At 53.3% G+C, this 25,671-nt stretch overlaps 1 protein-coding gene across 2 annotated transcripts; it reads right to left on the bottom strand.

The window, feature by feature from the left end:
- Nucleotides 1–516: 516 nt before the first annotated feature.
- Nucleotides 517–15,910, bottom strand: LOC131749765 (E3 ubiquitin-protein ligase RNF43-like). Of its 2 annotated transcripts, none has more exons than XM_067024379.1 (9): nt 15,820–15,910; nt 9,121–9,195; nt 8,880–9,011; nt 8,159–8,263; nt 6,375–6,536; nt 5,754–5,856; nt 3,638–4,782; nt 3,411–3,594; nt 517–971 (listed from the first exon to the last, which is right to left on the bottom strand). In XM_067024379.1, the coding sequence occupies exons 2-9, from the start codon at nt 9,187–9,189 to the stop codon at nt 928–930; spliced, it is 1,944 nt and encodes a 647-aa protein (XP_066880480.1). In that variant the 5' UTR covers nt 9,190–9,195; nt 15,820–15,910; the 3' UTR covers nt 517–927. The 2 variants fall into 2 exon arrangements, with proteins under 2 accessions (XP_066880480.1, XP_058907624.1); XM_059051641.2 differs by lacking the exon at nt 15,820–15,910 and adding an exon at nt 13,984–14,055.
- Nucleotides 15,911–25,671: the final 9,761 nt, after the last annotated feature.

The raw sequence follows: 25,671 nt of genomic DNA, 5'->3' as shown, positions 1-25,671 counted from the left end.
TTTTCTACCTTCATTCCTTCCTTCCTCTTCCTAAATAAAGTCCAGCAGAAATCCTCTTCTTTCCGCCTACGTTGGGACTTTGAGATAGCAGGTCCCCAAGGAAGAGCTATTCCCTTCCCACTACCCTCACCCCTACCCCCAGAGGAACTGAGGCTGCTGGAACGACAAGGGGGTTTGACAATCAGAGGCTTCGACCCAGTTTCTTCAAGGTGCCGTACCACATCAGGGACAGAACTGCACAGCCTGGCTTCCCCTCTGACTTAATATAGTGGATCTGACAAGTACGGACAAGGAGGGAAAAACATCCTCCCTTATGCACCAGGGGAGGCCCTGCCTGGTGAAGCTGCAAAGCCCCCCTTTTTAGGGCTCAGGGCTCACCTATGCTTCCCGATCTTTTTGCAAAGAAGGAAAATGATAAGAACCAGGGTTGCCGCTGATGCAGCAGCCTTACCAGGGAGGAGCCAAAGCCGGTTTGCAGGACTCTCCCAAGGGAGGAGGTGAGAAGGGTCATGCGTTCAGCTGGACCCGTTTGCTGGTATGAACGTGAGGCTTGGAATGAGGGAGACCTGCTGGGGCTGGGGAAGGAGCACCACCTTTATAACACCTATCTACCCATACCTAGCTTCCTGCTCTCACAAAGTCCCAGCCTGCAGGGGAGGCGACCCACACAAGTGGTAGCTGGTTGCCTGGCTGGACACAGACTTGCTGCACTGCAGATGGTTCTGCAGACAAGGTCTGGAGCTGGGAGCAGGAGACAACACCTCCTGCCGCCCACCGTCACCACTCCTCCGCCAGTGGTTCCAGGAAGTATGGCAAAGAAGAGGGCTGTTTTCTGAGGTCCTTTCTTTTCTCAGGAGCAGGACTCTGTGCCAGGTAGGGCCCTGAGTCATCTGGCGAGCACTCTTGGTTGGAGCTGGCCCTGACATCTCACACGGCCTGTTCACACAGCTCCTCGAGCTCCTCTTCTGAGCCTGCATTTAGAGAGACAGGAGGAAAGAGGTCACTGAGGGTCAGGCCAGGCCAGTCTTCTGCTTGTCCCACCGGCAAGAGAGTATGTCTGGGAGGGAACTACGGAGAGGCAGGAGCAGGGAATGGGTCCAGAAGGGTGATCAGACTGAAAGCTGAGAGGGGCCCCCGTTGGGACACAGGGGAGAGAAAAAGGAATCTAGAGAAAGAGATACATAGATAGCAACCAGCGTGTTACCAATACTTACTATTCATTCATTCGCCCAGTAAATATTTATTAAGCATTTGTGGATCTGGCCTGCAACCATGTGCCAAACAGAAGACCAAAAAGACTAAGCAGGGACCTGACAACCTTGTAGGAGAAAAGGTGTGCATGAAAGTGGCAATTATGCCAGTGGGGGCAGGACTGGGGTCATAAGAGATGAATCACGGAAGGAGAAAGATCATGTCCAAGTGGAGCATCAAGAAGGGCTTCTTTTTTTTTTTTTTTGGTACGCGGGCCTCTCACTGTTGTGGCCTCTCCCGTTGCGGAGCACAGGCTCCAGACGCGCAGGCTCAGCGGCCATGGCTCACGGGCCCAGCCGCTCCGCGGCATGTGGGATCTTCCCAGACCGGGGCACGAACCCGTGTCCCCTGCATCGGCAGGCGGACTCTCAACCACTGCACCACCAGGGAAGCCCAAGAAGGGCTTCTTGATGAAAGAAAGTGGGGATAAATGAGCTGGTCCTGCAGGAATAGGGAAGAATTAGATTTATGGGAACAGGAAGGCTGCAGAACCTTCTGGGCTGCAGAAACTGCAGGAAGTGTTTATCCAGTTTGGCTAAAGCTTGGAGCAGGGGAAGGGAAGGGGAAGAGTGGAAAATAAGGTTGGGAAGGAAGATGGGGGCTAGCTGGTACTAGGGCCTTGAAGGCCAAACCAGGTTGGATTTTTCTTTACTCTGAACAAAACAGAACATTTGCAGCTATCTAGGGAGTTTGTTTGAGGAGGATGACCCCGGCAGCAGAATGGAAGGTAGGTGAGCAGGTCACAGTGTTGCGTGGCCCTGCAGGACATGACACTGATGTGCAGGGCCCGGCCTTCACGGCCCTGTGAGAGGGAATGGAGGAGCCAGGAGGCTCCCACCCCGATCTTTAGGCTGCACCTAAGACATGGACAGGGGCCAGCAGTACTGGAGGAGAATATGGTAAAGCTAGCAGAGACGTGGTTAACAGAACCTGGCGTGGATTAGATCTGAAGAGCAGGGGAAAGGGAGGCATTGAAACCAGTTACGAGTGTGAGAGAGAGAGGGGAGGTAGTGGTCTGGCACTGGCAGCACTGAAAGTATACACATGACAGGATTCAAAAGGAACCATCAAACACATGGCCAAATCTGCATTACGTGGCCCTATGGAAGCAATTGTTTTCTATATGATAACAGCTTGCATGCCTATCTCTCCACAGACCTGGGTCTCCTGGTTGACAAGTTCCATGTCCTCAGAGCCTGGAACCTAGCACACAGCAAGCATACAACGCAGAAAGAAAAATGGAAGGAAGAAATGAATGGATGGATGATAGCAGCTCTCAGGTCCTGCCTGTAGCATTCCTAGACACCGCAAAGTCTTATATTTCAGGACCTTTGAGGGCAGACGAGTCCTCCTAGTGATGGCTGTAGGCAAACAGCTGTGTCATCCCCACAATGGGAAACGATGGGGAAGAGTCGGGGCCGGGGGATCCGAAAGAGGAAGAGGAGGATTTGAGCAAATAAATACCCAGTTAAAGTCACGGATTTACATTATCATCATTGGCTGCAATACAGTAAATAGGGATGCACTGAGTCCCCAAGAAAATGAAGTCAGTCTTATTAACAAAGATGCATAGAAGGGAAAGCTCTAGTTGTTCTTTTACCCAGGGGAAAGGAGAAAAACCACGGGCTGCTGGGAACCACCTGTGATCTCTCTCCTTTTTTTTTTTTTTGCATCATTCACATAGCTCTTCTCATATAGCCCAGAATTACGGTTATCTGTAGTTATTTCTCCTATAAGATCTCACATGGCCTGGGATTATGGTTTTCAGGAACTATTTGTCCATGCTCTCCTCAAGAGCAAGGAACAGTTCTTGGCCTTCTTTGTATTTACAGCTAATACTGAGCTATATGCTCAGCTGTACGAATCTTTAAAATATTGAAACACTCAGGATTGAGCTGCTGCCCGAAGCCACCCCAAGTACTTTCTGGTGTCTCAGCCACACTGGTACCTCACCTGAGACCTCCCTAGGATCTGGCAACTAAAGGATTAACACCCGGCAGAGCCAGCATCCTACGCTATGCCAGTTGTCCTCTACTTTGAATGTCACCCCTGTTGGACCCTTCTCAGCTTCCATCAACTCTTTGGATGACTTCACCCGTTCTGCCATATCCAGCTCTAGTCTCCCATCCCCGCCAGACCCATTTCCCCTGAAAACTCACCAGGCTGGGCTGGCAGCACCTGGCAGTGCGGGTAAGGGCATGGCCTACCCTCTGGGGTGCCAGAACTCCATTCGGAAGGCCCCTCCCCAGATGGGTATGGTCCTAGGGGCTGGCGTGTAGTCAGACACAACCACACCGGCTGTGAACTTGGGTAAGTAGGGCCTGGGGTTTCTGGTAGCCAGTCCTACCCCCCCCCCCCCCCCCCCCCCCCCCCCCCCCCCCTCAGCCTGGGCCTCTGGGGACCAAGGATATGCCAGGCTGGGGCCATAATGGGGAAAAATCTGGCACACTCGGTGTGCGGTCAAGTCCTGGGATCGAGAGGCAGGCGGGGAGGGCTCTGAGGGACTGCCCCGCCGTTTCCTCTGTGTGTGTCGGACAGAGAGGCTGGATTTCTGCAAGTGGAAGAGGCTGCTGGGACCAGGGCTGGGGCTGGAGGTGTCCGCTGGCCCAGGGGCCGGCTCGGTGAGGGCCCTGGGCTGTTGTGGGCTGGGGAGCTGTCCTGACGGGGCTGCTGGGTTGGATCTGGCTGCTTGCGGATCGGGTGAAGGCAGCTCTGGCTGGAGCTGTGTCCGAGGAATGGCAGGCCTGGACTGCGGGACTCCCGTTTCTGGGCCAGACTTCCTGCCGTGCCACCGGAAACGCTTTTTGTAGTGGTGGTGCCGGTGGCGGTGGTAATGGACGTGGCTGGAAACCTGGGTTTCCCCTGTGGGCACCACTGAGTCCAAGGAACGGGGCCGACGGGTCATGCTAGGCTGGGCCTCCTCCCCCCGGCGCTCCCCTTCAGGGCTGCAGTATACCAGGGGGTCAAAGTCACTGCTCAGGGAGCTGCGGAAGGTAGAACTGCTGCCGTGGATGCCCTGCAGGCTGATGTCCGTGCAGTTGACCACTGAGTCACTCGAAGAGCCGTGACAGGGCCCTGAACTGGAGTCACTGGCTGGCCCGTCTGCCAGGTAGCCGCTGCGTTCCGTGCAGTAGCTTTCTCCAGACCCGCTGCTGTCGTGAGGCCTGGCCCGGCGTGGGGGCATGGGGCAGGTGGCAGGGTGCTGCAAAGTGCACCGCAGGTGACTCAGCCCCCAGCCCTGCGCAGAGGGGCTCTGGGCCACTGCCAGGCGCTGTGGCTCGCCTGGAGCCCAGGGATGTGCGCCTCTGGGGAGGCGGTGGTGCCGAGGGCCCACGCCTGGCTCCTGGGACGGTAGGAAGGGACCAGGCCGTGTGGGCCGAGCCGCTGCACTCCGGGAAGGGCCCGACAGGTAGGCAGCGGGCAGGTGGTAGTGGGCATGGCCGGGATGCTGGCGAATGAGGTGGAGTCTTCGGCCTGGTTCTTGGTACGATCTACTAGACGGTCCCAGGGACTGAGAAAGCGAATCTCCCTCTGGAAGAGAGAACCAAGAGCACAAGTGTTTGACTCCACAAACGGAAGGAGAGTACACTCAGAGAAGCGTGGCGGTAGCGTACTTATCGAGCCTGCGTCGCCCGCAAGCTCCATCAGAGTTTGGACGGCCAAGGATGTTCCTACCCTGCCTGTGCCCGGGGATGCCCTTGCTTCCTCCAGTCAGTTGTCTCCCTGGGAGCTCCACTGTGCATGGCAAGCCCTGCTCCTGCCATCAGCCCTCTGGGGACTTTCACCCAGGGCCACTGCTAGCCCACACTGCACCTTTGGGTGAATTAGAAAAAGGCTCTCTTTCCTCAAGATACTTCACTTTCGTCTTTTAGAAGATTGTCATAATATCCTGGTTTTGTTCGAACAGGATACTTTATTGCCAGAAAAGTGGAATAATAAATATACAAATCTTGGACTTCCCAGGTGGCACAGTGGTCAAGAATCCACCTGACAATGCAGGGGACACGGGTTCGAGCCCTGGTCCGGGAAGATCCCACATGCCGCGGAGCAACTTAGCCCGTGCACCACAACTACTGAGCCTGCGCTCTAGAGCCACAACTACTGAAGCCTGTGCACCTAGAGCCCGTGCTCCGCAACAAGAGAAGCCACCGCAGCGAGAAGCCCGCGCACCGCAACGAAGAGGAGCCCCCGCTCACCGCAACTACAGAAAAGCCCGCGCACAGCAACGAAGACCCAACGCAGCCAAAAATAAATAAATAAATAATCAACCAACCAAACAGATCAGATTTAAAATCAACAAAGCTGTCATGAAAATACATCATAAAGATGCCTGCAATGGAACGGCCGCCCCCTCAGGTGAGGCCCCTTCGAGCAGTGCACAGCTTAAAGAACAACTGAGGCAGTCCTGCCTTCTCCTCAGCTTCAAGGCAAAACACTTGCCCAGAGGGAAGCCCCTTCTAGACCCATCTGCCTGCACACAGGGGAGTCCTTGGCCCACCTACCTACGATGTTGAACATGCAGAGGGGGCAAGTGCGATGCTGATGCAGCCAGGGGTCCACACAGGTACGATGGAACTCATGGAGGCAGGAAATGACCCGTAGCTCCTGGAGAAAACAAGGGGTCTGAACCAGAGTTGTCTGTAGCTACAGCCGTGGCCAGGAAGCAGGGCATCCCCGACTCCCTCTGGCCTCTCCTTACTGCCGCCATCTGCTTCCAAAGACCTCACAGTAGGACAGAAACGGTATGGGCTTTGATATCAAGTAGACCTGGCTTTTGCCACTTAGCTGCATGACCTCGGGCGAGTTTCTTAACAGACAGTTTTCTGCTGTAAAATGAGGCTAAAAAACTAATCTAGCCCCACCCCTCACTGTCACGAGGCTAAAACGAGACGGTGCCTCTAAAGCACCCACTGCAGAGCCTGGCACGTGGCACACGCTCAACAAACAGTAGTTCTCTTTCCCTGGAAAGCCAGGAAAATAACCAAACCTCAGGGCTGTCTGTGCAGGATACACAGGACATCGATGCAGCTCGAGCACTCACACCAGCCTTAAGTGCTTCCTCCCCCAGGCTCCGGCCTCCCTCCCCAGCCTGGTCGTGGAGGTGAGCCACGGCCCTGCCTTACCTGGCCCTCCGAGAACTCCTCCAGGCAGATGGCGCACACAGGGGCTGAACCGCAGCTGCTACCCGAGTCTGGCCACTCGGCCCGGGCCCTCCTGCAGCCGGGCTGGTACCTCCTGGTGGCCAGCTGGCTGATGGCCCAGGCTGTTCGCTGCTGGAGGGGATCCTGGGAAGAGGGGTGGGGCCAGAATGGGGCAAGGGCTCCTCTCCCCTCAGCCCTGGACTCCAGCTTGTACTCGGTTCCCAGCCACCCAGTTAGAGCCCGTGACCACTTGACCACTCCGAGGCGTTTGTATCCTCGGAGTTCATACGTGGCTCTGCCAAGCAGGCTAAGCACCCCCATCCCATTCCCCACTCATACCATTGATTTTCCTTCCCTCGATGACCCATGAGGGCAACTTTTTATCCAACTGCCTGCTTGACATCTCAACTTGGATAGTTGAGGCCCCACGCTGAACTCCTAATCCCATGAGCCACCCAATCACACACCTGTCCTCCTGCAGTCTTCCCAGTAAAGGCAGTTCCGTTCTTTTAACTGCTCAGGCCAAAAATCGTGTTGCCATTCTTTTTTTTTTGGATTTTTTTTTTTTTTTTTTTTTTTTTGCGGTATGCGGGCCTCTCACTGTTGTGGCCTCTCCCGTTGCGGAGCACAGGCTCCGGACGCGCAGGCCTAGCGGCCACGGCTCACGGGCTTAGTTGCTCCGCGGCATGTGGGATCTTCCCGGACCAGGGCACGAACCCGTGTCTCCTGCATCGGCAGGCGGACTCTCAACCACTGCGCCACCAGGGAAGCCCCGTGTTGCCATTCTTGACCCTTCTCTTGAGCTCCATGATCAGTCCATTAGAAACCTGTCAGCTTTGCCTTCAAAGTGTATGGAGAGTCTAACTAATCCTCACCGCTTTCACTGCTACCTCCCTAATCCAAGCTACCACGACTGTCCCCTGGATTCCTGTAATGGCCCCTGAGCTGGTTTCTCACCACAGGTCAGGTGAGGTCAGATCATGGCGCTCCTTCCGCTCAAAACCCTCCCACGAGTGAAAAAAAAAAAATCCTGACAACGGCCTTAACAGTCCTATACCACCTCTCTGTCCCCACCTCCTGCTCTGCCCTCTCACTCACTGGATTCCAGCCACAGGACCGTCTTGCTGTTCCTCGGACATACCGTTATGTCACACTTCTGCCTCAAGGCCTTGGCGCTTCCTGTTTTCTCACCTCAATCACTTTCTCCCCAGGTATCCGCACAGATCACCCCCTCACCCGTTGAGGGTCTTACCTGTAATGTCACCCTCTCAATGAGGCCTTCCCTGGCCTCGCTTTTAAAAATTAACCCTGTCCCCTTTCCATTCCCTCCCCTTTTCTATTTTATTTTTCTCCCTGGCACGTACCAGCGTCTAAGTTATTGTCTATTTTCCTTCTTTATTTACTTACATTTTACTTATTTATTCACTCATTCATTTTACCTATTTCTTGTCTGTCTCTTTCCACTAGAATGAAAGTTCCCCGAGGGGAGGAATCTTTCGTCTTTTTGTTCACTGCACTGTCCCCAACACCTGGAACAGTGCCTGGCACAGAACAGGCGCTCACTCCATTTGTTGAATGAATGAACAAACGAGGACTCTTGTGGAGAGAGGCTGCTGGAAATCAACAGAGTCATTTGCCGGGGGACGTAGCTGTAAACTCTTTCGCGGGCGTAAGGGCACCTTCTTTCCCCACTTTGCCCTTCCTGCTCCCCACCTTCCCGCACACACGCGCTCGCCCACCTCCACCAGGGAGCCCACCCGCCTCACCGGTCTGCTGTGACGGGGGCGGCACCGGATGCGCAGCACCGAGGCCAGGATGACCACAAAGATGGTGCCCACCACCGTCAGGAGGATCCACACGTCATAATCCGGCTGGGGGAGCGAGCAGAGAGGGAAAGGGTCACACTTCTGGAAGGAGCGGGGCCAAGCCGGGAGAAACACAGGAGCCCGGGAGACACACAGAGGACTGGAGGGCCCATTGAGTCTTCCAGCAGAGGGGATGAGGTTGCAGGTGGGCTTAGGTGGTCCCTCTCTGCCCACGGACACTCCTCCAAACGTCTGCTGTGAGAGGTACTATCTCGACACCCGTGTGCTTGGGATAAAGGGGACGGGGACCCCTCTACAATGTGGAAGCTACCCAGTGGGCAGCTGGCCGAGCTTCCCAGTCGATGGAGAAATACCAGCCAGGCGTCAGGGGGCCTGGGGACCAGGGTTTCATTCTGGCTCAGCTACTCTGTGCCATGAAACCACGATGCAGAAGAACAACTTTAGAGCTCGGCTGACCCAACCTGTTCATTCTGCAGATGAAGCTCAGAGAGGGGAAGAAACTTGCCTAGAGGTGCACAGCTGGTGGACAGAGTTGCGCTAGAGGGTTTCCAAGGTCTCTTTAGCTCCAGGAGTCTAAGGGCTTCTGGTGAGAGTCACCGCAGGAAAAAGTGCAGGTGACAGCAGGTGCTGGGGGCCGGGGCTGGAGACCTGGCGTGCTTACCCACATCGGGGGCTCCTTCAGCTCAATCCTCACGTGGGCCTTTCGGTTCTTGTACACAAACTCCATCAGCTTCTCGGCATCATTACCCCAGATCAACACCACTGGCCACGTCAGCCCCAGGGGCTGCTGCAGCTGCAGGAGAGAAAGCGCCCGCAAGGGTGGCTGTGTCCTGACTTCTTCCCCGGCACATTTCTCTTCCTCCGTCCAGCCCCCTCCTCAAACACCCCCACGTCCCGGGTACCTGTTCAGCAGCAGCTCGATCCTCCGTGATGTCAAAGAGGACGGCGCTGGCTCCCCGCTCCCCCGCCATCCGGGCCTGCAGAGACACACAGCAGAGGTCCCGCAGGGGTCAGACACACAGCCCATCCACTCCCCGGCCTCGCCCCCTCACGTCCCTTCCTAGGATTTTGCACACACCACACCTCTGTACACTCCCACATACAACACATGCGAGGGGTCAGTGGGGTTAGGATCCCCTGCCCCGCCCCAAGCTCACCCAGGTCCACTGCCTTCCAGGACAACATTCAGTCCTTCCTTTCGTAATGGAACAAACCCCTAACAGGGTTTAGCAGGTGTCAGGGGGTGGACCAGGCTCTAGGCCTACGGACAAATAAGACACAGCCCCTGCCGTCAGGGTGCCTCCAGTCCGCCTTCACTAAGAAGTGTGAGAACCGAGAGCAGGGAGCGACCAGCACCCCTCCAGGGCCTGGCCGGGGCGGTGACCAGTCCCCAGTACAGAGAGGTGAACAGCTCCTTCAGAACAGAACTGGGCTTTCCAGGGTCCAGCCCTGCCTGACAAGAGGAACCTGCAGAGCATCCCGTCCCCCACCTCAGGCCAAGTTCCGGGAGCCTGGGACACTGCTCTCACCCAAGGCGTCTATGACAGCCCCAGGCTCAGCCCATCTCACGGCTCTGTCTCCCTGCCACACTCTAGTCCGCAACTCTTTCTCTGGCTCCAATTTAAGGTCCTACTGGAGTCCCTGTCTGGTGCTTTATCCCTTCACCCCCTCCCTGAGGGTGGCGGTAGAGACTCGGGTTGGGAGGGACCCGAGGGGCTGTTCCCACAAGGACGCAAGTGTGTGCACGTCCCACATGCACATGCACACGCGTGCTCGCCCAGGCTCTGAGAGGATCTAGCCAACCAGGCAAAGCAGAGAGCAGAGCCAGAAAGAGAACATAAAGCAGGAATCCAGGGGCTCTGGGTGTGGGGTAAGACCGGGGAGATAAGAGCTGAGGAGGCGGTGGAGGCTCGAGGGCAAAGGACCGGCCGACAGACCCTGCTCCGGCCTCACTGTCGCCTCTCTCCCGGGCGCCGACGCTCTCCAGCGCTCCTCCCTGGAGCAAAGGCTCAGCCTGCGAAGGCATCAGGCTGGGACCTCAGGCCCCTGGGTCCTGCTGACCCTTTCGGGCCCTCCTGCAGGCACTGAAGGAGTTAACCCTTCTGCAAGTAGTGCAGTCAGGAAGAGGAGCCCTGCTGGGGCTTACACCCCGAGCGCTTTGATCTCTGCTTCCCTTCCTGGCGAGAGCCTGTTGGGGCAGGTCTGCTGCCAGGCGGGCCAGGGGAGCGGCTCCAGCTCCGCTCCCTGATCCCTACTCCCCAGGCGGCTGCAGGGGGCAGAGGGCCCCTCAGGACGGGCAGCCTGCGGGCAGGAGAGCCCCGGGAGGGTGGTGGAGACGCTCAAGGGGGGCCTTTGCAGCCAGGAGGGTACCTTCTCTCTTCCCTTCCTCCTTCCCTGAGGAGCTGGGCTATAGGCCCTCTACCAGCACCCAGGCCCAGCCCAGGCCCAGGCTCCCAGGCTAAGGGACTGGAAATCTACAGGACTCGAGAATGGAGCTGCTGAAGAAATGGGGAGGTCACAGCCTTCATCCTCCTCTAGCCTGCTTATTCCCAGGAAGTCTCCCCCACCGAGGCGACCCCAGGCAAAAAGAAGCCGTCCAGTCTTCAGAGCCCCCCAACCCAGGGCGTGGGAGCAGCCCTAGGGGAAAAGGAGAAGGGCTCCTGCTGCTAAATCTCATAGTCCATGACTTAGCCAAGGGGTGGGGAGGTCACCCCAGTAGTCACAGAACTGAGACCCCTGGGTCCTCAGGGCTACTAGGGCCTCATGTTTCTCATGCCCAGAATGAGACCTTGAACCCAGCCCAGCCTGGAAGAGCAGGAGGGAAGGGCAGAGACTTCCTTCTCTGGAGATGTTCTTACTTCCCTACCCCTCTCTTTTTGAAGGGTTGGGGTAGGAACGGTGGAAAGTAATTACCCTGACGTTCAAACACCCCAGCCGATTACAGCCCATAATTACAAAGTTGTAAAAGTGATCAAAGAGAGAGGGTTGGCCAACAGGGGAAACAAACAGGCCTTTCAGACAGTGGGTGCCTGTGTCCAGAGTTCTAGGACTCAAAAAGCAAGATTTGGGGCCAGATGGCAGCCCACTCAGGGGCTACCCATGCTGCCCTGCGGTCCGCCCGCACCCAAGCAAGAGGCAGAGAGGGAGGGAGGGAGAGAGAGAGAAGCACTTCTTCCAGACCAGAACCTGGAAGACAGAGAGGACAGGCAGGCCCTCCAGACAGGAAGAATAGGCTTTAGAAAGACAACCCAGAGACCTCTTTGGGAGCTGCAAAGATTCAGCCAGCCCTCTAAGAGCAGCGAGCAGGCTGCCCGTGGCCTTTAGCCGTGGAAGCCAATAGGTTCCAGGACTTCTGCACTTCTACACTCTGCACTTCCCTGCACCTTAGATTTTCCTCTCCAGACACAGTGACAGTCACTGTGTATCTCCTCATCAAAGACTGACTGAGCACCCACTGTGCTCAGGGCACCAAGCCAGGGAAGGCCAAGCCATCCAGAACAACTCATAATCTAGCTGTGGAGACAAAGCATATACGTACGATTATAATGCTGATGACAACATTCTAGAGTACAAATGAATGACATAGACCAGTCGTTTCCAAACCCTTTTTTCACTGCAGAAAGCCCTTCCCTCCATTGTGCCCCCCACAATACACGCGCGCGCGCACACACACACACACACACACACACAGACTGACACAAATCTTCAATACAAAACAGATAAAAGTGAGCTGAGGTTGAGGGTGGGATTAGGGGTAAGAAGGACCCTTGGCTTCTCCCCAACCCCAGCCCCTGCCAAGGCACCTCCATGAAACCTGGTGGGAAAAGCCTGGCCAGAGACCCTGGCAGCATGCCAGGAGGGAAGGATTTCTGCTCCTAGTAGCCCAGCTGGGCTGAGCCAGTTAGGAAAGAATCAATACAAGAGGTGGGCTTCACCTAGGCTTGAAAGCAAGGGGAGGAGGAAGTAGAGGGGATATAACTGTTATTGAGTCCCACTCTACCCAGACCGTTTAGGGTTGAGTACTAAGTCCGCCATCAACCATTGGCTCTGAGACTTTGGGCAAGTCACTTAACTGCTCTGTGCCACAGTTTTCCTTTCTGTAAACTAGGGATAATAAGAGGACCTACTTCACAGGGTAGTTCTGAGGACTATATAAGTTACTCCATGTAAAGCCTTATCATATGCGCCTGGCACATAGTAAGTATTCCTTAAGTATTTATTTATGTATTTGTATCCGTCATTAAGCCACTCTTGAGTATTAGTTATTATCATATCAGCTATCGCCATGTGCTTTGCGTACATGATTTCATTTACTCCTCACAACGACTCCGTAAGACAGGCATCAGCTCCACTTTTGAATTGAGGAAAAAACAGAGGCTCAGAGAGGCTGAACAACTTGCCCAGGGTCACACAGCTGCTAAGCAGCGGAGGCAGAATTCCCGCCCAGGACTTCAGCCTTCCAAGTACCTGGTTAGCAGGGGGTGTTCTCTGTGGTAAGAAAGGCAGGCCTTGTACCCAACTTTTTTGCCTCCAGAGCCAGCTCCTTCCACCAGGCAAAAGGCCACTGCTCCAGTCCAGACATGACGTGCTTAGGGCCTGGGGAATCACAAGGATGGCTGTGGAGTTGCTAATAAAGAAACAGAAACCAATCTGGGTGACTGGGTAGGGGGAGGACGGTGGTATGCTGACGAGAATGAGAGTCCAGGAGAACTCCAGTGAGGGTCAGAGATCAAAAGAGGGAACCATGACAGAAAAAGGCCAACCTTGTTAACTACGAAAGCATAGGATGATGATACCAATGACAAGGACAGCAGGGACAGCTGCAGTCATTTATTGAGTGATCGCTGGGCGCTTGGCATCTGTACTGTCTCCTCAACTCCGCATAACAACTATAAGATATGAGCCCTGTTATTGTTCCCCTTTTACAGATGGGGAAACAGAGGCTCAGAGAGCTGAGCTAAAATGTCCAGGTCACACTGAGGGGCAGTGGAGAAGCCAGGCTCCAGACCTGGGGCTGTCTGGCTCGAGAGCCCCAGTTCCGGGGATGGGGACACCACCACTGACACTGATTGATTTGCCAGAGCAGAGCTGACTGAGGTCAGTGGTTTTTGAATTTCCTCACCAAAGACCCACCTTTCCCCTATGCCTCCCACAAGCCCTATATTTCAATATGTTTTACCAAACTAACTGCATTTATTATGCACAATTCATTTTCCTATGAGATAACTTGTCTTAACACATTGAACTGATAGAATTCAACCAAAAGCGAAAAAAATGAAGCGTTTAGTTAAGCCTGTGGGAAGTCTAAAATATTGGAAGTAGCCCAAAGATCCACACTACTACCTTCACAGACCTCCTCTGGGCCAGAGGATCCCAGGTAGGAGCTACTTGGTCAGGTCAAAGGATGAGAGAGCCCAGGGATGCCTTGGACCTGACCCGCGGGAGAGCTTGGGGCCAGAGCCGTTCCGCAGGGCGATGGGGGGAGAAGACGGGCGGGGGGAAGCGAGGTGAGTGTGGTGCAGGGTGGGGGGGCGGGCGCGGGAAGCTCAGGCAGTGACCTCAGAAAGAAAAAAGGTCACAGGGCAGCAGCCAAGGTGCTTCTTCGGAACTCCTAACGGGTTTTTGATTTTGCGTTTCATTTAGCTCGGGGACTATTTGGCACTTGACGCACACTATTTTCACCCTCACGATGATCACTGGGGTAGGAAATAAAAATCGCATTTTATGGTAGTGGAAACAAAGGCCCAACAAGGTTAATTAAGTACCTCAAAGAGCACTGACCACATGTTCCTTGTCACCCAGTGTCTGTTCACATGGCTCATCTCTCTTACAGGGGACTGGTCCTCTAGGGGCGAGAAGAAAACCTCCTATGTGGACACATCCCGGCGGGTTGCCGAGTGCCCACACGCGTGTGAAATCGGGCGCTGCTTCAGAGGGAGAGCAGAGCTCTCAGAACTCGCCCTCCTCCATCTGTCTGTCTGTCTCCCTCCCGTCTCTCTAACTCACACTCACCTACCCTAACCCTGGGCGCTCATCTACCAAACGAGTACGTGAACGACATTTGCCCATATTTTGTCAAGCAATGGAAATGAAATAGTCAGAGGTAGGGTAGCTCCAGCCTAACAAAATGCTGCTGCCAGGAGGACACTTACTGTCCTGTAGAGACACCACACCCTCCAGCTCCTCAGGTGTGTCCCGGGCCCCACCTCCCACCTCCCCGGGGCCCCTTCTGCATCAGCACCAGGCTGGGAGAGTATCTTCCCCTATCTGTGGGCACCACATTCCGAGCCCTGCCGGAGTCCCTGCCCCCCGGGGGGTCACGTAAGAACCCAGGCTGTTTCCTTGAGACTCATGGCCCAGGAAACAGCCCTCGGGAGGACCGCAAATCCCCCGGGCCAGGGTTCAAGGAGCAGGCGCAGAGGGCAGGACCGCCACCCTCCTCTCTCACCACCCCTGGGAGCAGGACCCCCTCCCCCAAGTCCGCCTGACCGTGCCACCCACAATCTAAGTATACACTCTGGCTTGGGTCACCACGAGACTCTTTTCACGTATGTTCAGTTTTTTCCAGCCAGAATGGAAGGTAACAGAGCACAGCGATTGAGAGCTCAGGTTTGAGGAACTTCCCTGGTGGTCCAGTGGTTAAGACTCCGCACTCTCAGTGCAGGGGGCCTGGGTTCGATCCCCGGTCAGGGAACTAGATCCCACGTGCCACAACTAAAGATCCCGCAGACCGCAACAAAGACCCTGCATGCCGCACCTAAGACCCGGCACAGCCAAATAAATAAATAAATAAATGAAAGCTCAGGTCTGAGAAGTGGACAAGGCTCGGTTCAAATCTCAGCTCTGCCCCTTCCTATCTCTGTCACGCTGGCAAGTTACTTAAGTTTTCTGACCCTCATTTGTCTTATATGTCAAATAGAGATTAACAATAGAATTCTCTATTCTCAAATAGAGAATAACAATGTCTAGTCTTCGATTGTTGTGGAAAGTAAATGAGAATTAATGTATAAGAAGTATCTATCCCATGTCCCACCTGGCACATGATAAGTACAAAGAAAATAGTAACTAATGTTAAAGCAGGGGTCATGAATGCAAATGTTTACAGGCTCTATGAGGTAGCAGGCCAGTGGGGAGCATGGCAAACCAGAAAGCCTATGACAGTGGGAAGGTGGCAGCTGCTGCCAGCTCCAGCCAAAGGTGCCCCGGTTTGCAATCTCGGAGGAAGAGTGTTTCAATGGCTTCTGCTTCCACTCTTCTTGCACAGTGCTCAGTGAATATTTCTGAAAGATGGGAAAGCCCTCCAGCTGACCCCCTCTTTGCTCTGATGCTAGGCAGGGGAAGGGGTGTAGGAATTTCCAGGTGATGGGGGAAGAGCTAGGATGGGGCACATGCTCTAGATGACAGCCGAAACGTTCTGCTGGCACGTGGTTGGCGGGGAGAGGACAGTGGCCTGAATTTCCACGTCTCTCAGACCAGTCGTGGGTTATAAAAACCTGAACTGAGCATATCACTCTCAGGAAGCAAGCAGACACAGGACCTCTCACAGCCCAGAGCTGGGCGCGCAGGGGTTCAGGGTGTGCGGGGGTCAAGTGCGAATCTACCTTGCTGGCCAGAGACAGGCAGGGGCGGGGGGCCCGCTGGGGGCTCTCCAGCTTGACAATGCTGATGAATCCAGGCTCCAGATTGTCGTCGTCACTGGCGTTGCACAGGTACAGGGGGTGGGACTGCAGAGAGAGAGAGAGACGGGTTAGGGGGCTCTAGGGGGCAGAAGGCACAGCTGGGAGAGGCAAGCACATCCCCACTGTTCTCACAGGCGCCCGGCAGGTCTCCTGGTGCCGTGGAAGAGGGGGCCTTCCTATCAGATGGCCTCGTGGTAAGCTAGGAGCCACCAGCTGTCGCTTCAGGGGTGCCAAGGCCAAGGACACATGGAGGTGGGGGCAGATAGGAGCAAGGGGGGTGTGAATGAAAATCCTGCTGCAAAGCCGTCCCAACAAGCCTCAAGCCCTGCTTCTCCAAACTGGTCAGCTGCAAAGGGCTCTTCTTCTGGCCCCAGCCCCTCTCACCTCCTAATTCTGCTCCCAAACTCCCAGGCTGTGAGCCTATATCAGTGCCTTCAGAATCCTGCCTCCCCTCCTTGCTCCCCCAGGGCGGTGCTGGGTGCTGCTGGAGCCTCCTGTCTCCTCGGCAGCTGTTGCCGTGGAGATTCCCATCTCTCCTGTGGCTTGGGTCTTCTCACTTGGTGCCATCTTGCTCCTCTCAGCATCCCCCTTTGCTTATCCTGGGATTAAGCAGGGTGCTGATAGGGAGAAGAACTATTTTCGGATGAGGCTTGGCTAAGAGTTAAGCCTTGAATAGCACAATTCCTAGGAGCTTGTCCTGTCCTCGGGAATGATGCGGTCTGCTCGGCCCACCTGCTCTGAGGGTATGGCAGGTCCAGTCCGAGACCCTGAGCCTCTAGCCCGGCTGGTGTTGAGCAACGACTAAGGGGAAGTGGGCCTTATACATGCTAACAGAGGCCAGAGGGCCCCTCATCAAAGGGAGGAGCCTGCCCTTCTATACACGCCCTTCTCCTTCAGGGTGATTCTAATACCCCCTTGAATCTAATTTTCCTGGAGTACTGTGAGAACAAAGGATAATCCTATGGGCCAGGGGTTCCCACATGGTGGAAACCCAGTGTATTCTGGCAAGAAAGGGAACTTCCTACTAGGGAGCTGCCCACGATTCCCTGGCTACTGCTGTTAGACTAAAGGACTTCCAGAAAGAACCATCAGAGGAACCAGAGAGAATTTTGAATTTATTAAGATGTTTATGGGGCTTCCCTGGTGGCGCAGTGGTTGAGAATCCGCCTGCCGATGTAGGGGACACAGATTCGTGCCCCGGTCCGGGAAGATTCCCACATGCCGCGGAGTGGCTGGGCCCATGAGCCGTGGCCGCTGAGCCTGCGTTTCCGGAGCCTGTGCTCCGCAATGGGAGAGGCCACAGCAGTGAGAGGCCCGCGTACCACAAAAAAAAAAAAAAAAAAAAAAAAAAAAAAAACAAGATGTTTATGAACATGATAATGTCAAAGATGGACTTAAAAGCACAGTCAGGGCTTCCCTGGTGGTGCAGTGGTTAAGAATCCGCCTGCCAATGCAGGGGACACGGGGTCGAGCCCTGGTCCGGGAAGATCCCACATGCCGTGGAGCAACTAAGCCCGTGCGCCACAACTACTGAGCCTGCGCTCTAGAGCCCGCGAGCCACAACTACTGAAGCCCGCGCGCCTAGAGCCCGTGCTCCGCAACAAGAGAAGCCACCGCAACGAGAAGCACATGCACCGCAACGAGAAGCCCGCACACCACAACGAAGAGTAGCCCCCGCTCTCTGCAACTAGAGAAAGCCCGCGCACAGCAACGAAGACCCAACACAGCCAAGAAAATAAAATAAAATAAATAAAAGCACGGTCACTTTTTGAAAGCACTTTCAGGCTATTTCCTCTCACTGCAGTTCCTTGAACATAGTAGGTTCTCAATACATATGCACGACCTCACTTTGAATTGTATCCTTGTGAAGAAAAATCTTTGGGCAGGGGGTGATGAGATGGGGGGGATGTCCATTCTTGCTCCCAGAAATTAAGGACTATTAGTCTAGTGGTGATCGAGGTTTAGTGTGGGAGAAAGGTTACATATCCCCCCTAACCCCCGGAAATGGGCTGGGGCATGAGGTTGGGGGCTCCAGTGAAGCTGTAGCCCCCATCTCAACAAGCTCCATTAGTCTGTCCATCTGCCCATTCATTTCTTCATTCTACCAACACTGAAGGCCCTCTTGGTGCCAGGCACTGTTCAATGCAACGAGGAGGCAACAATGAATAAGACAGGCTCCTTGCCTTTAAAGAAGCTCAGAAGACAAGCGTGCAAACGCTGTGTCTTGTGATGTTACGATGCAGGTTCATTCAAGGGCCTGAGGAGGGGGACCAGCAATTCCATGCAGGAGGGCAGAGTGACCTCAGTGCTTCCTTGGGGACTAAACCACAACCAGGGGGGAGGGTACGTTCCTGGCAGAGGAAGCGGCCTGTGCTGAGGGTTGGGAGGGGCAGTTAGGCCCGGCATGAGAGGTCGGCAAGAGCAGGGACCGCAGATCTGTGTTTGAGGAGGATCTCCCTGGTGACTGCAGAGGACAGGCTGGTGTGGTGAGAAGTCAGGAGTCAGCTGCTCCAGCAGAACAAAAGATGTGAGACCTCCCTTCAGGAGCAGCCAGAAGTCCACTGCTTTGCTTGCTCTCACACCCTACCCATGGTCCAGCTTTCTCAAGATAACTCCAAGATGCCTCTCACTGACCAGAGGGTCAATGGAGACAGGGGAAAGTCACTTTGGAGAAGAGTAGTCTTGAGAGAAGGATTTTCAAATACTTAACCACCAGGCTGCCCCCAGGCCTTCGCGGGGGAACCAACGCGTACTGTACTGTGTGCCACGTGGTAGGATGCTGAGACAGAGGGGGAGAAAACGTGCTGCAGAGTCACCAGACTTCCGTGGTCCTGAACTAACTACTATGGAAGAAGGAAGAGGAGGAAATGAACCATTAGTAAATGCCTTTGGCATGCCAGAGCCTGTAGATGTTATCTCACTACGAGGTAGGTGTGCTCATCCCCACTTAAAGAAGAGGAAGAAGCTTGAGGCTCAGAGAAATTAAGGTCACACAGGATTAGAACCCAGCTTTGACTCCACCCTCTGGAGTTATGCAATTCCAAATGAAACACATAGCAAACCCAGCACTGTCCATGCTAACGCCGATGATGATGAGAGTGCACGTTTATTGAGTAAATACGGTGGGCCAGTGAGTGTTCTAAGAGCTTTTGTGTATTACCTCTTTCTATCCTCATAACAACCCTATAATTGTCTCCATTTTAAAAAAGAGGAAACTGAGGCACTGAACAGTTAAGTAACATGCCCAGGATTACACCGCTGAGAGCAGAAGATCAGAGGAAATGGAAAGAAGTAGGATAAAATTTTAAAAATAAAAATAAAAAATTAAGAACAATCTCCATTTGACTTTGAAAACATGATACCTTCCCCCAATTCATAACCAAGAAAATTTGCCTTCCTAATTATACATTCCTAAAGCATACAGGCCCAAACACAAGTCCCCGAAATATTGGTGATAACTTCCAGGAATGTCCTAGGCCCTCTTCTCTTTTCACTTTCCATGGTCCCTCGGGTGACCCCAGCCAATCCCATGGCTTTGGTTTCCACGTAGAGGTGGTTAATGACATATGTGCAGCCCAGACCTCTCTTGAGTTCCAGACCCCAGGAGGGGCCTGGATGTTTCTGCCTGAAGAACCTTAAATGAGACACCTCAAACTCAGCATGCTCAAAATTGAACTAATCATTTTATCCCTCAAAACTGTTCCTCCGGGCTTCCCTGGTAGCGCAGTGGTTGAGAGTCCGCCTGCCAATGCAGGGGACGCGGGTTCGTGCCCCGGTCCGGGAAGATCCCACATGCCGCGGAGCGGCTGGGCCCGTGAGCCATGGCCGCTGGGCCTGCGCGTCCGGAGCCTGTGCTCCGTGGCGGGAGAGGCCGCGGCGGCGGGAGGCCCGCGTATCGCAAAAAAAAAAAAAAAAAAAAAAAAACTGTTCCTCCAGTGTTCCCTGTTTGAGGGACTGGGACCACCATCCACCTATTACCCAAGTCAGATGTTATCTTCCTCCTCTCCTCTGATCTCCTTCGCGCCCCACCACTACCACCAACAACCGATCACCAAATTCTAACAATTCTATCCCCTAAACATTTCTCTTATTTGTCCTCTTTCTGCCACTCCCACCACGGTGACCACAGGTCACCATCATTTCTACCCCAATTTACTGAAATAGCTGCTTAACTAGGGTCAACTCACTGCCCAGCCTCCCCCTGAACCCACTTCCCTATACTGAAGCCAGAGTGGTCTAAGATGCTAATTTGAGCGAGTCACTCTTCCTCTCTACGCACTGAAAAGGCTCCTCATAGCTCTTAGGGGAAGTCTGCACTTTTAAACACAGCTTAAAAGTAAGTCCCTGCCTGCTCCAGTGCCTTCACGGCCCGCCTTCACCATCCCTGTCAATACCTCTTCCCCTGGCAACCCACGCTCCAGAAAGACCTTGTTTCATGTCCCCGAACTCTTTGGTACTTGCTGTTGCTGCTCTGTCAGGGTGGGTTGGAGGCCCTCATCTGGGCCACCCTTAGTGCGCTGTATTTCCCCAGTCCTATCCTCAGCCTAGTGTGTTTCAGTTGTCTGTGTACATCCCTCCCTCTCTCCCCCAGCCCTGACAGACCTCCACTGCCCCTCCAGTGCCTGCTACATAGGTTTTAAAATTAAAGATTGAATGTCTACAACCAAATACCTATAAAGATAGCACAATGCACACCAGATCCTGATAACCGTGGCTTTGGGAGAGGAATTACAGAGGAAATGGTGACGAGACTTTGGTGTTTTGCTCTGAGTACTTCGATCATAGGCTAATATGTGGAGATATTGAGTTTCATTTTGTGCTGTTGTGGAAGACTAAAAAAGAATGACAGCTATTTATACATTGTTCCTGTCATTTCTCTCCTCCCATTCCAAGAAGAGAGGCTCGCCTTCTATTTCCTTGCCTCGGGGGCATTGGCCCAAAGCAAACGTTGCTAAAGACCTATCTTCCTGACTTCCATGAAAGACTGAACTCATTGAGGAAATGTGAGTGTCCTGAAGGCAGAAAGGAGAGGCGGCTTGGGGTTGGGGTTGGGGTTGGGGTTGGGGTTGGGGTTGGGGAGTGGCGCAGGTGGTCTGAGTCCCTGGAATCTTGGGGGGGGGGAGGAGGCTGGAGATGTGCCAAGTTGTCGGAAGCTACAGCCTGTGCCCCAAAAGGGGTGGACCCCAGGAGGCTGGACCCTAGCAGAGATGCTGTGCCTACCTGGATTGTGCTCGGACAATGGACATGTTTGAGGAGACCAGTGTGGACAAGAATCAGAGATGTCCCTTAGCTATTTCAGTTTGGCTGCTCTATGAGGGGAGTTCCCATGAAAACAAATTTCCATTGACCTAGTGGGACAAGACCTTGAAGTCAGGTTTAATTCAATTAAAAAAATAATAAAGTACCATGGTATTTTTTGTATAGTCATATTTGTGGCATGAAAATCATGCTCACTATATTTCTGTATGGTTTCTTTTTACAATGAGACTTTCTCAAGTACGTATTCTCAGATTAAAAGCAAAAGCCAAGAAAAGGCCATTGAACCGGGGTGCTGTTCATCACCTAGCAAGGCAGTGTTAGTCTCCCTGGGGTGTAAACACAGAGGTTGTCTTTGCCCCCTCCTCCAGGGAATTTTCAGCTGGGAAGAGGGCTCCTGAGAAGAAAACAGATCTAAATGCATCTGCCTCCTTGGGATGCAAGGTGTCCTAATAACAAAGATGCAAACACGATTTCTACATCGGCCACCCGTCCTCTCAGTGACACTAGGAGAGGGGCCAAGAGAAATGGGCTTTGCAGGATTCGGGGTGGGTGTGGCTGGGGAGCGTTCCTGGAAAGTTGGTGAGTTTAAGGATTGGTTATTTGCATATTCCTAAAAGGCCAGGAGATGCGACACCCCGTTCCAGATGCTGCTATGAGAAGCAGATTAAGAGGACTTGCTCACAGCGTCCAGGCCACTCTGGCTGAGAACTCCGCTTTGCACACACATTTTAAACACCTTTGTAAAGATGTAGGTCTTTAGTGGTGTGCGTTGTATTTCACGCTCTTGTGTCTGTTCTCCATGTCTCTGTCCTGCTCCTTCAACTTATTTGTTCTGATTTTTCCCTTCCCTCCCCAAACAGACCTTACGTACATTTTCTGACTCCATCATTTACCTGGGCAACCTGGGACAGGTTGTTACTTAGCTTTTCTGAGCCTCATACTCCTCATCTTCAGAATGGGATAAATAGATGCCTCCTGATTATCATGAAGACCGGATATAATGGCCATAAGCGCCTAGCCCAGAGCCCGACACTCAGTAGGTACTCATTAAAATGGTAGTGTTTTTATTATTGCATCTGCAATGGTAAAATCCCTCCTTATTCCTGGAAGGGACAAAGCCCTTTCTGACTACTTCTCCCTTGGCGGTCGGTCGTCACAGCGCCTCTGAATGCCAGTGTTCCACAAGGCACAGTCTGGGACAGCTCATTATCCACGGTCACTTCCCTCCTGGGCTCAGCCCTCCAAACCCCACTGAACAAGCTCTTCCAGTTCTCAGCCTGCCTCCTTCCCATGAAGGAGGCCATGTGATCTCATTACCTCCTCACAAAGGGCATTCCAGGGCTCAACTGAGCCCCGAACTTAACGCTGGTCTTATTTTATCCGTGGCGTCTCCTCCTCTTGGGGTGTGTGCATTTGCAAGCAATTCTTTACTGTCTCCTGTTTCCCAGCCCAGCTCTGCTGCAGTAATCTCTCACTTCTCTGATTCCACGTACAGACCTTCACCCAGGCCTTGGACAGGTAACTTTACTGCCTGCTACAATTTTGCTTTTGTAATCAGGAACATTGGCCAGGCATCAAAGGCACCTTCTGCCCATTTCCTCTTTTCAGATTTTATAATCATCCTCTCCTGTGCAACCTCCATTACCTGAACTTGGAGCTACCTGACTTTTATCTCAGGCGGCAGGACACACCAGCTTCATAAAGTCAAGCTCCTGTAGCTGGGGGGCGGGGAAAGCAGACAGGCCTGGAGTTGCTGCTTCTGGCTCCGAGCACCGGGACAGTCTCTGAGGTCCAGCTTGGTCATCTTGCCCTTTAGTTAAAGAGGTCAGGGCTTCCCTGGTGGCGCAGTGGTTGAGAATCCGCCTGCCGATGCAGGGGACACGGGTTCGTGCCCCGGTCTGGGAAGAACCCACATGCCGCGGAGCGGCTGGGCCCGTGAGCCGTGGCCGCTGAGCCTGAGCGTCCGGAGCCTGTGCTCCACAATGGGAGAGGCCACAACAGTGAGGCCCGCATACCACAAAAAAAAAAAAAAAAAAAAAAAAGAGGTCAATGCTCACATCTACAGGTTAGATCCTAATGGCAATTGTTTAGGCTTTGGAATTGTTTAGGATTTGGAAGCTTCTAGACCTCATTCCCATCCATACCTTAGCCTGCATCTCTACCTCTTTGGGATGGCTGAGTTTCCTAATCAGTTAAGTTGGGAGGCTGGGGAATGGTCAAGAGAAGTTTCCTTTTATCGATTTTGTTAAAATGCTTTTCCAAGGAAAACGTATTCCTGCTTAACTGTGTAATTTTTTTCAGGTACAAAAGAAAATAATGTTGGTGGGATGAGAGAAGCATGACCCCGATAGAAAGGGACTAGCAAGAGAGAGGGTGGATGACAGAGGCCTCCAGTGTTTCTAACTTGATCCGAAAAGCTTCCTGGGGGCACGGGCACTGGGGAGCAAGAGGGCTGTTAACAGAAGAGCTGAAAGGACCCGCCCGCTTCCAACAGAGGGCAGGGCAACCGTCTGAGTGGAGAAGCTGAGCCCACCAAGGGTCCAATCAGGGGGCTTTGCATGTTGCAGGCCCTTAGTATTTGGTGAAAGAATGAATAAGACTCAACTTGAATCCAATTGTCATACAGTTTATAAAAGAGATGTGAATTGCTAACAGCTGAGCCTGGTCCAGACCTGTAAGGGACCTTGCTTTACACAGGTGAGGAATGCGAGCCTCACCTTACAGACGGCTCATGGTTACATACGGAGGCACTCAAAGGAAGCTGAGTCCTCCTCAATTCAATCCCAGCTCCCTGACTATTCCACCACGCCACCTCCAGGTCTACGTGTCGGGAAGTATTCTGTGTGGTACGGCAAACATCAGCCGAGTACTACAATGCCTCAACAGAAGGCTTCAGGAGAGCCTACATTTCTAGAATTTTCAAACTTGAATCAGTCTTGGCAACAAGACAGGAGCCAAGTCTGTCTGCTCCTTCTCCCTCTGGGCCTAGGCTCTCTCCGCCCAGCATCCTCAGCTTCCTTCCTCTCCCCTAGGGCTTATCTCATCTCTTCTAGCCACAGCAAGCAGCCAGACCCAGACACTGCTCAGAGGTGCTTTCCCAGTGAATAGTCCGTGTATGTCTAGGATAAGAAAGGTGTGTCCTAAAATTAGAGGTCACAGAAGCTCAGACCCAGATAATGGACGTTCAGCTAGACTGCCACCCCCCTCACTGTCTCCCCCGCACGTTAGAGCCTCCATTCTTCAAGTTAAAAATTCACCTCTGCTTGTCTCAGATCGTGTCCAGGCTCCATGATGGAACCGGGCCTCTTTACCCGATGATGGCCCCGTGGTGGGGCTTTCCTGACCTCACACTCTGCCTGGTGTCTTCGGAAGGGTGGGTCACAGGGTCATAAGCAGAGCCACAAGCAGGAAGAAGAAAGGGTGGAGAAAGAAGAGAAAGCTAACCATCTGAGCTGTTTTTGAAATAAATTGGTATCAGAGAAGAAATCTTATTTGGCAGTAACCGGAGAGAGAGAAGGAGAAAAATCACAGCTGCCCAAGAGGTAGACCTTTTGTCCACTATCTTCCCATATAGAAACAGGTTTTGCCCTGACTCAGTCCAGAATGACCTCTAGTTACAGGGACACCAAGAAGCTACCCATGAAGTTGGGAGCAAAGGAGAGGGAGGAGCCCATCAAATGCCATTTTAGTTACATCAGCACACTTTGGAAGGAAGGCTGTGAAACAGATGCCAAGGCTCTGAGGCCCACAGACATCAAGACCTTAGAAGACACGCCAGTCATGTGGTTTGGACTCCTTCCCTCCACCAGGTGAGGCATTTACCTTGCCTCAAACTGCTAGGAATCCTACCAAGAGGTCCTGAAATGTCAGTTGAGTTCTGCATTCAGTTAGTGACCACTGTCGTGGGAGATTCTGACGCCCGCCCTGACCTCCATCCTACTGGAGGCCCCTCATTTAGCCGGGTCTCATTCAAAGAGGCGCCTGCAGAAAAGCGGAGGTCTTCACACAGGCGGCAGCATCGCGAGGGGTAATACCTGCCCCTCACACTTCCAGGGTAAGGGTCTAAGGACGCCTCGGACAGGGCCCTTCCCAGGCATGGGCTTCACTCTTAGCGCAGTGAGAGAGTTCACTGAACTCTCACATTTAACCCAATGTGCTGTTTGCGAACAGCCTTGACACAGTTTGCTTTATTATTTTGTTATTCTTGTTCTAGCCAAACTCATGCCAGAGATGGTAGGAATTTAGAAACCTGCTGGAAGCAGGGACTGTTTGTTTTTAAGTAATTATTTAGGTTCAGATTTTAATGCTGAAAAGGCCAAAGACTAAAACCAGACAGTCCTTGAGAAAAAGACCAAAGAAATGAAACTTGAGGAAACTTGAGGATTATTCATTTAAATATGCCAGAGGTGTATCAGGACTATCAGCAGAGCTACTCAAGCTTTGCTAAGTTTGCTGATTTCAGTGCACGAGTGTGAAATGGCTACATTAACCTGGTTGTTTCTCACACACATTCCA

The sequence above is a fragment of the Kogia breviceps genome, unplaced genomic scaffold, assembly GCF_026419965.1.
Source record: "Kogia breviceps isolate mKogBre1 unplaced genomic scaffold, mKogBre1 haplotype 1 scaffold_484, whole genome shotgun sequence".
NCBI lineage: Eukaryota > Metazoa > Chordata > Mammalia > Artiodactyla > Physeteridae > Kogia > Kogia breviceps.
The sequence above is the reverse complement of the archived record's forward strand: the minus strand, read 5'-3'. Positions and strand labels throughout refer to the sequence as shown.

Excerpts from the sequence above, each read along its gene's own strand:
- LOC131749765 (XM_059051641.2), bottom strand. The coding sequence starts at position 14,040 with ATGAGCCATGTGAACAGACACTGGGTGACAAGGAACATGTGGTCAGTG. Across the intron at positions 8,264-8,879 it reads TGAAGGAGCCCCCGATGTGG|CCGGATTATGACGTGTGGAT; the intron begins GTAAGCACGCCA and ends TCGCTCCCCCAG. Across the intron at positions 5,857-6,374 it reads AGGAGTTCTCGGAGGGCCAG|GAGCTACGGGTCATTTCCTG; the intron begins GTAAGGCAGGGC and ends TGTTTTCTCCAG.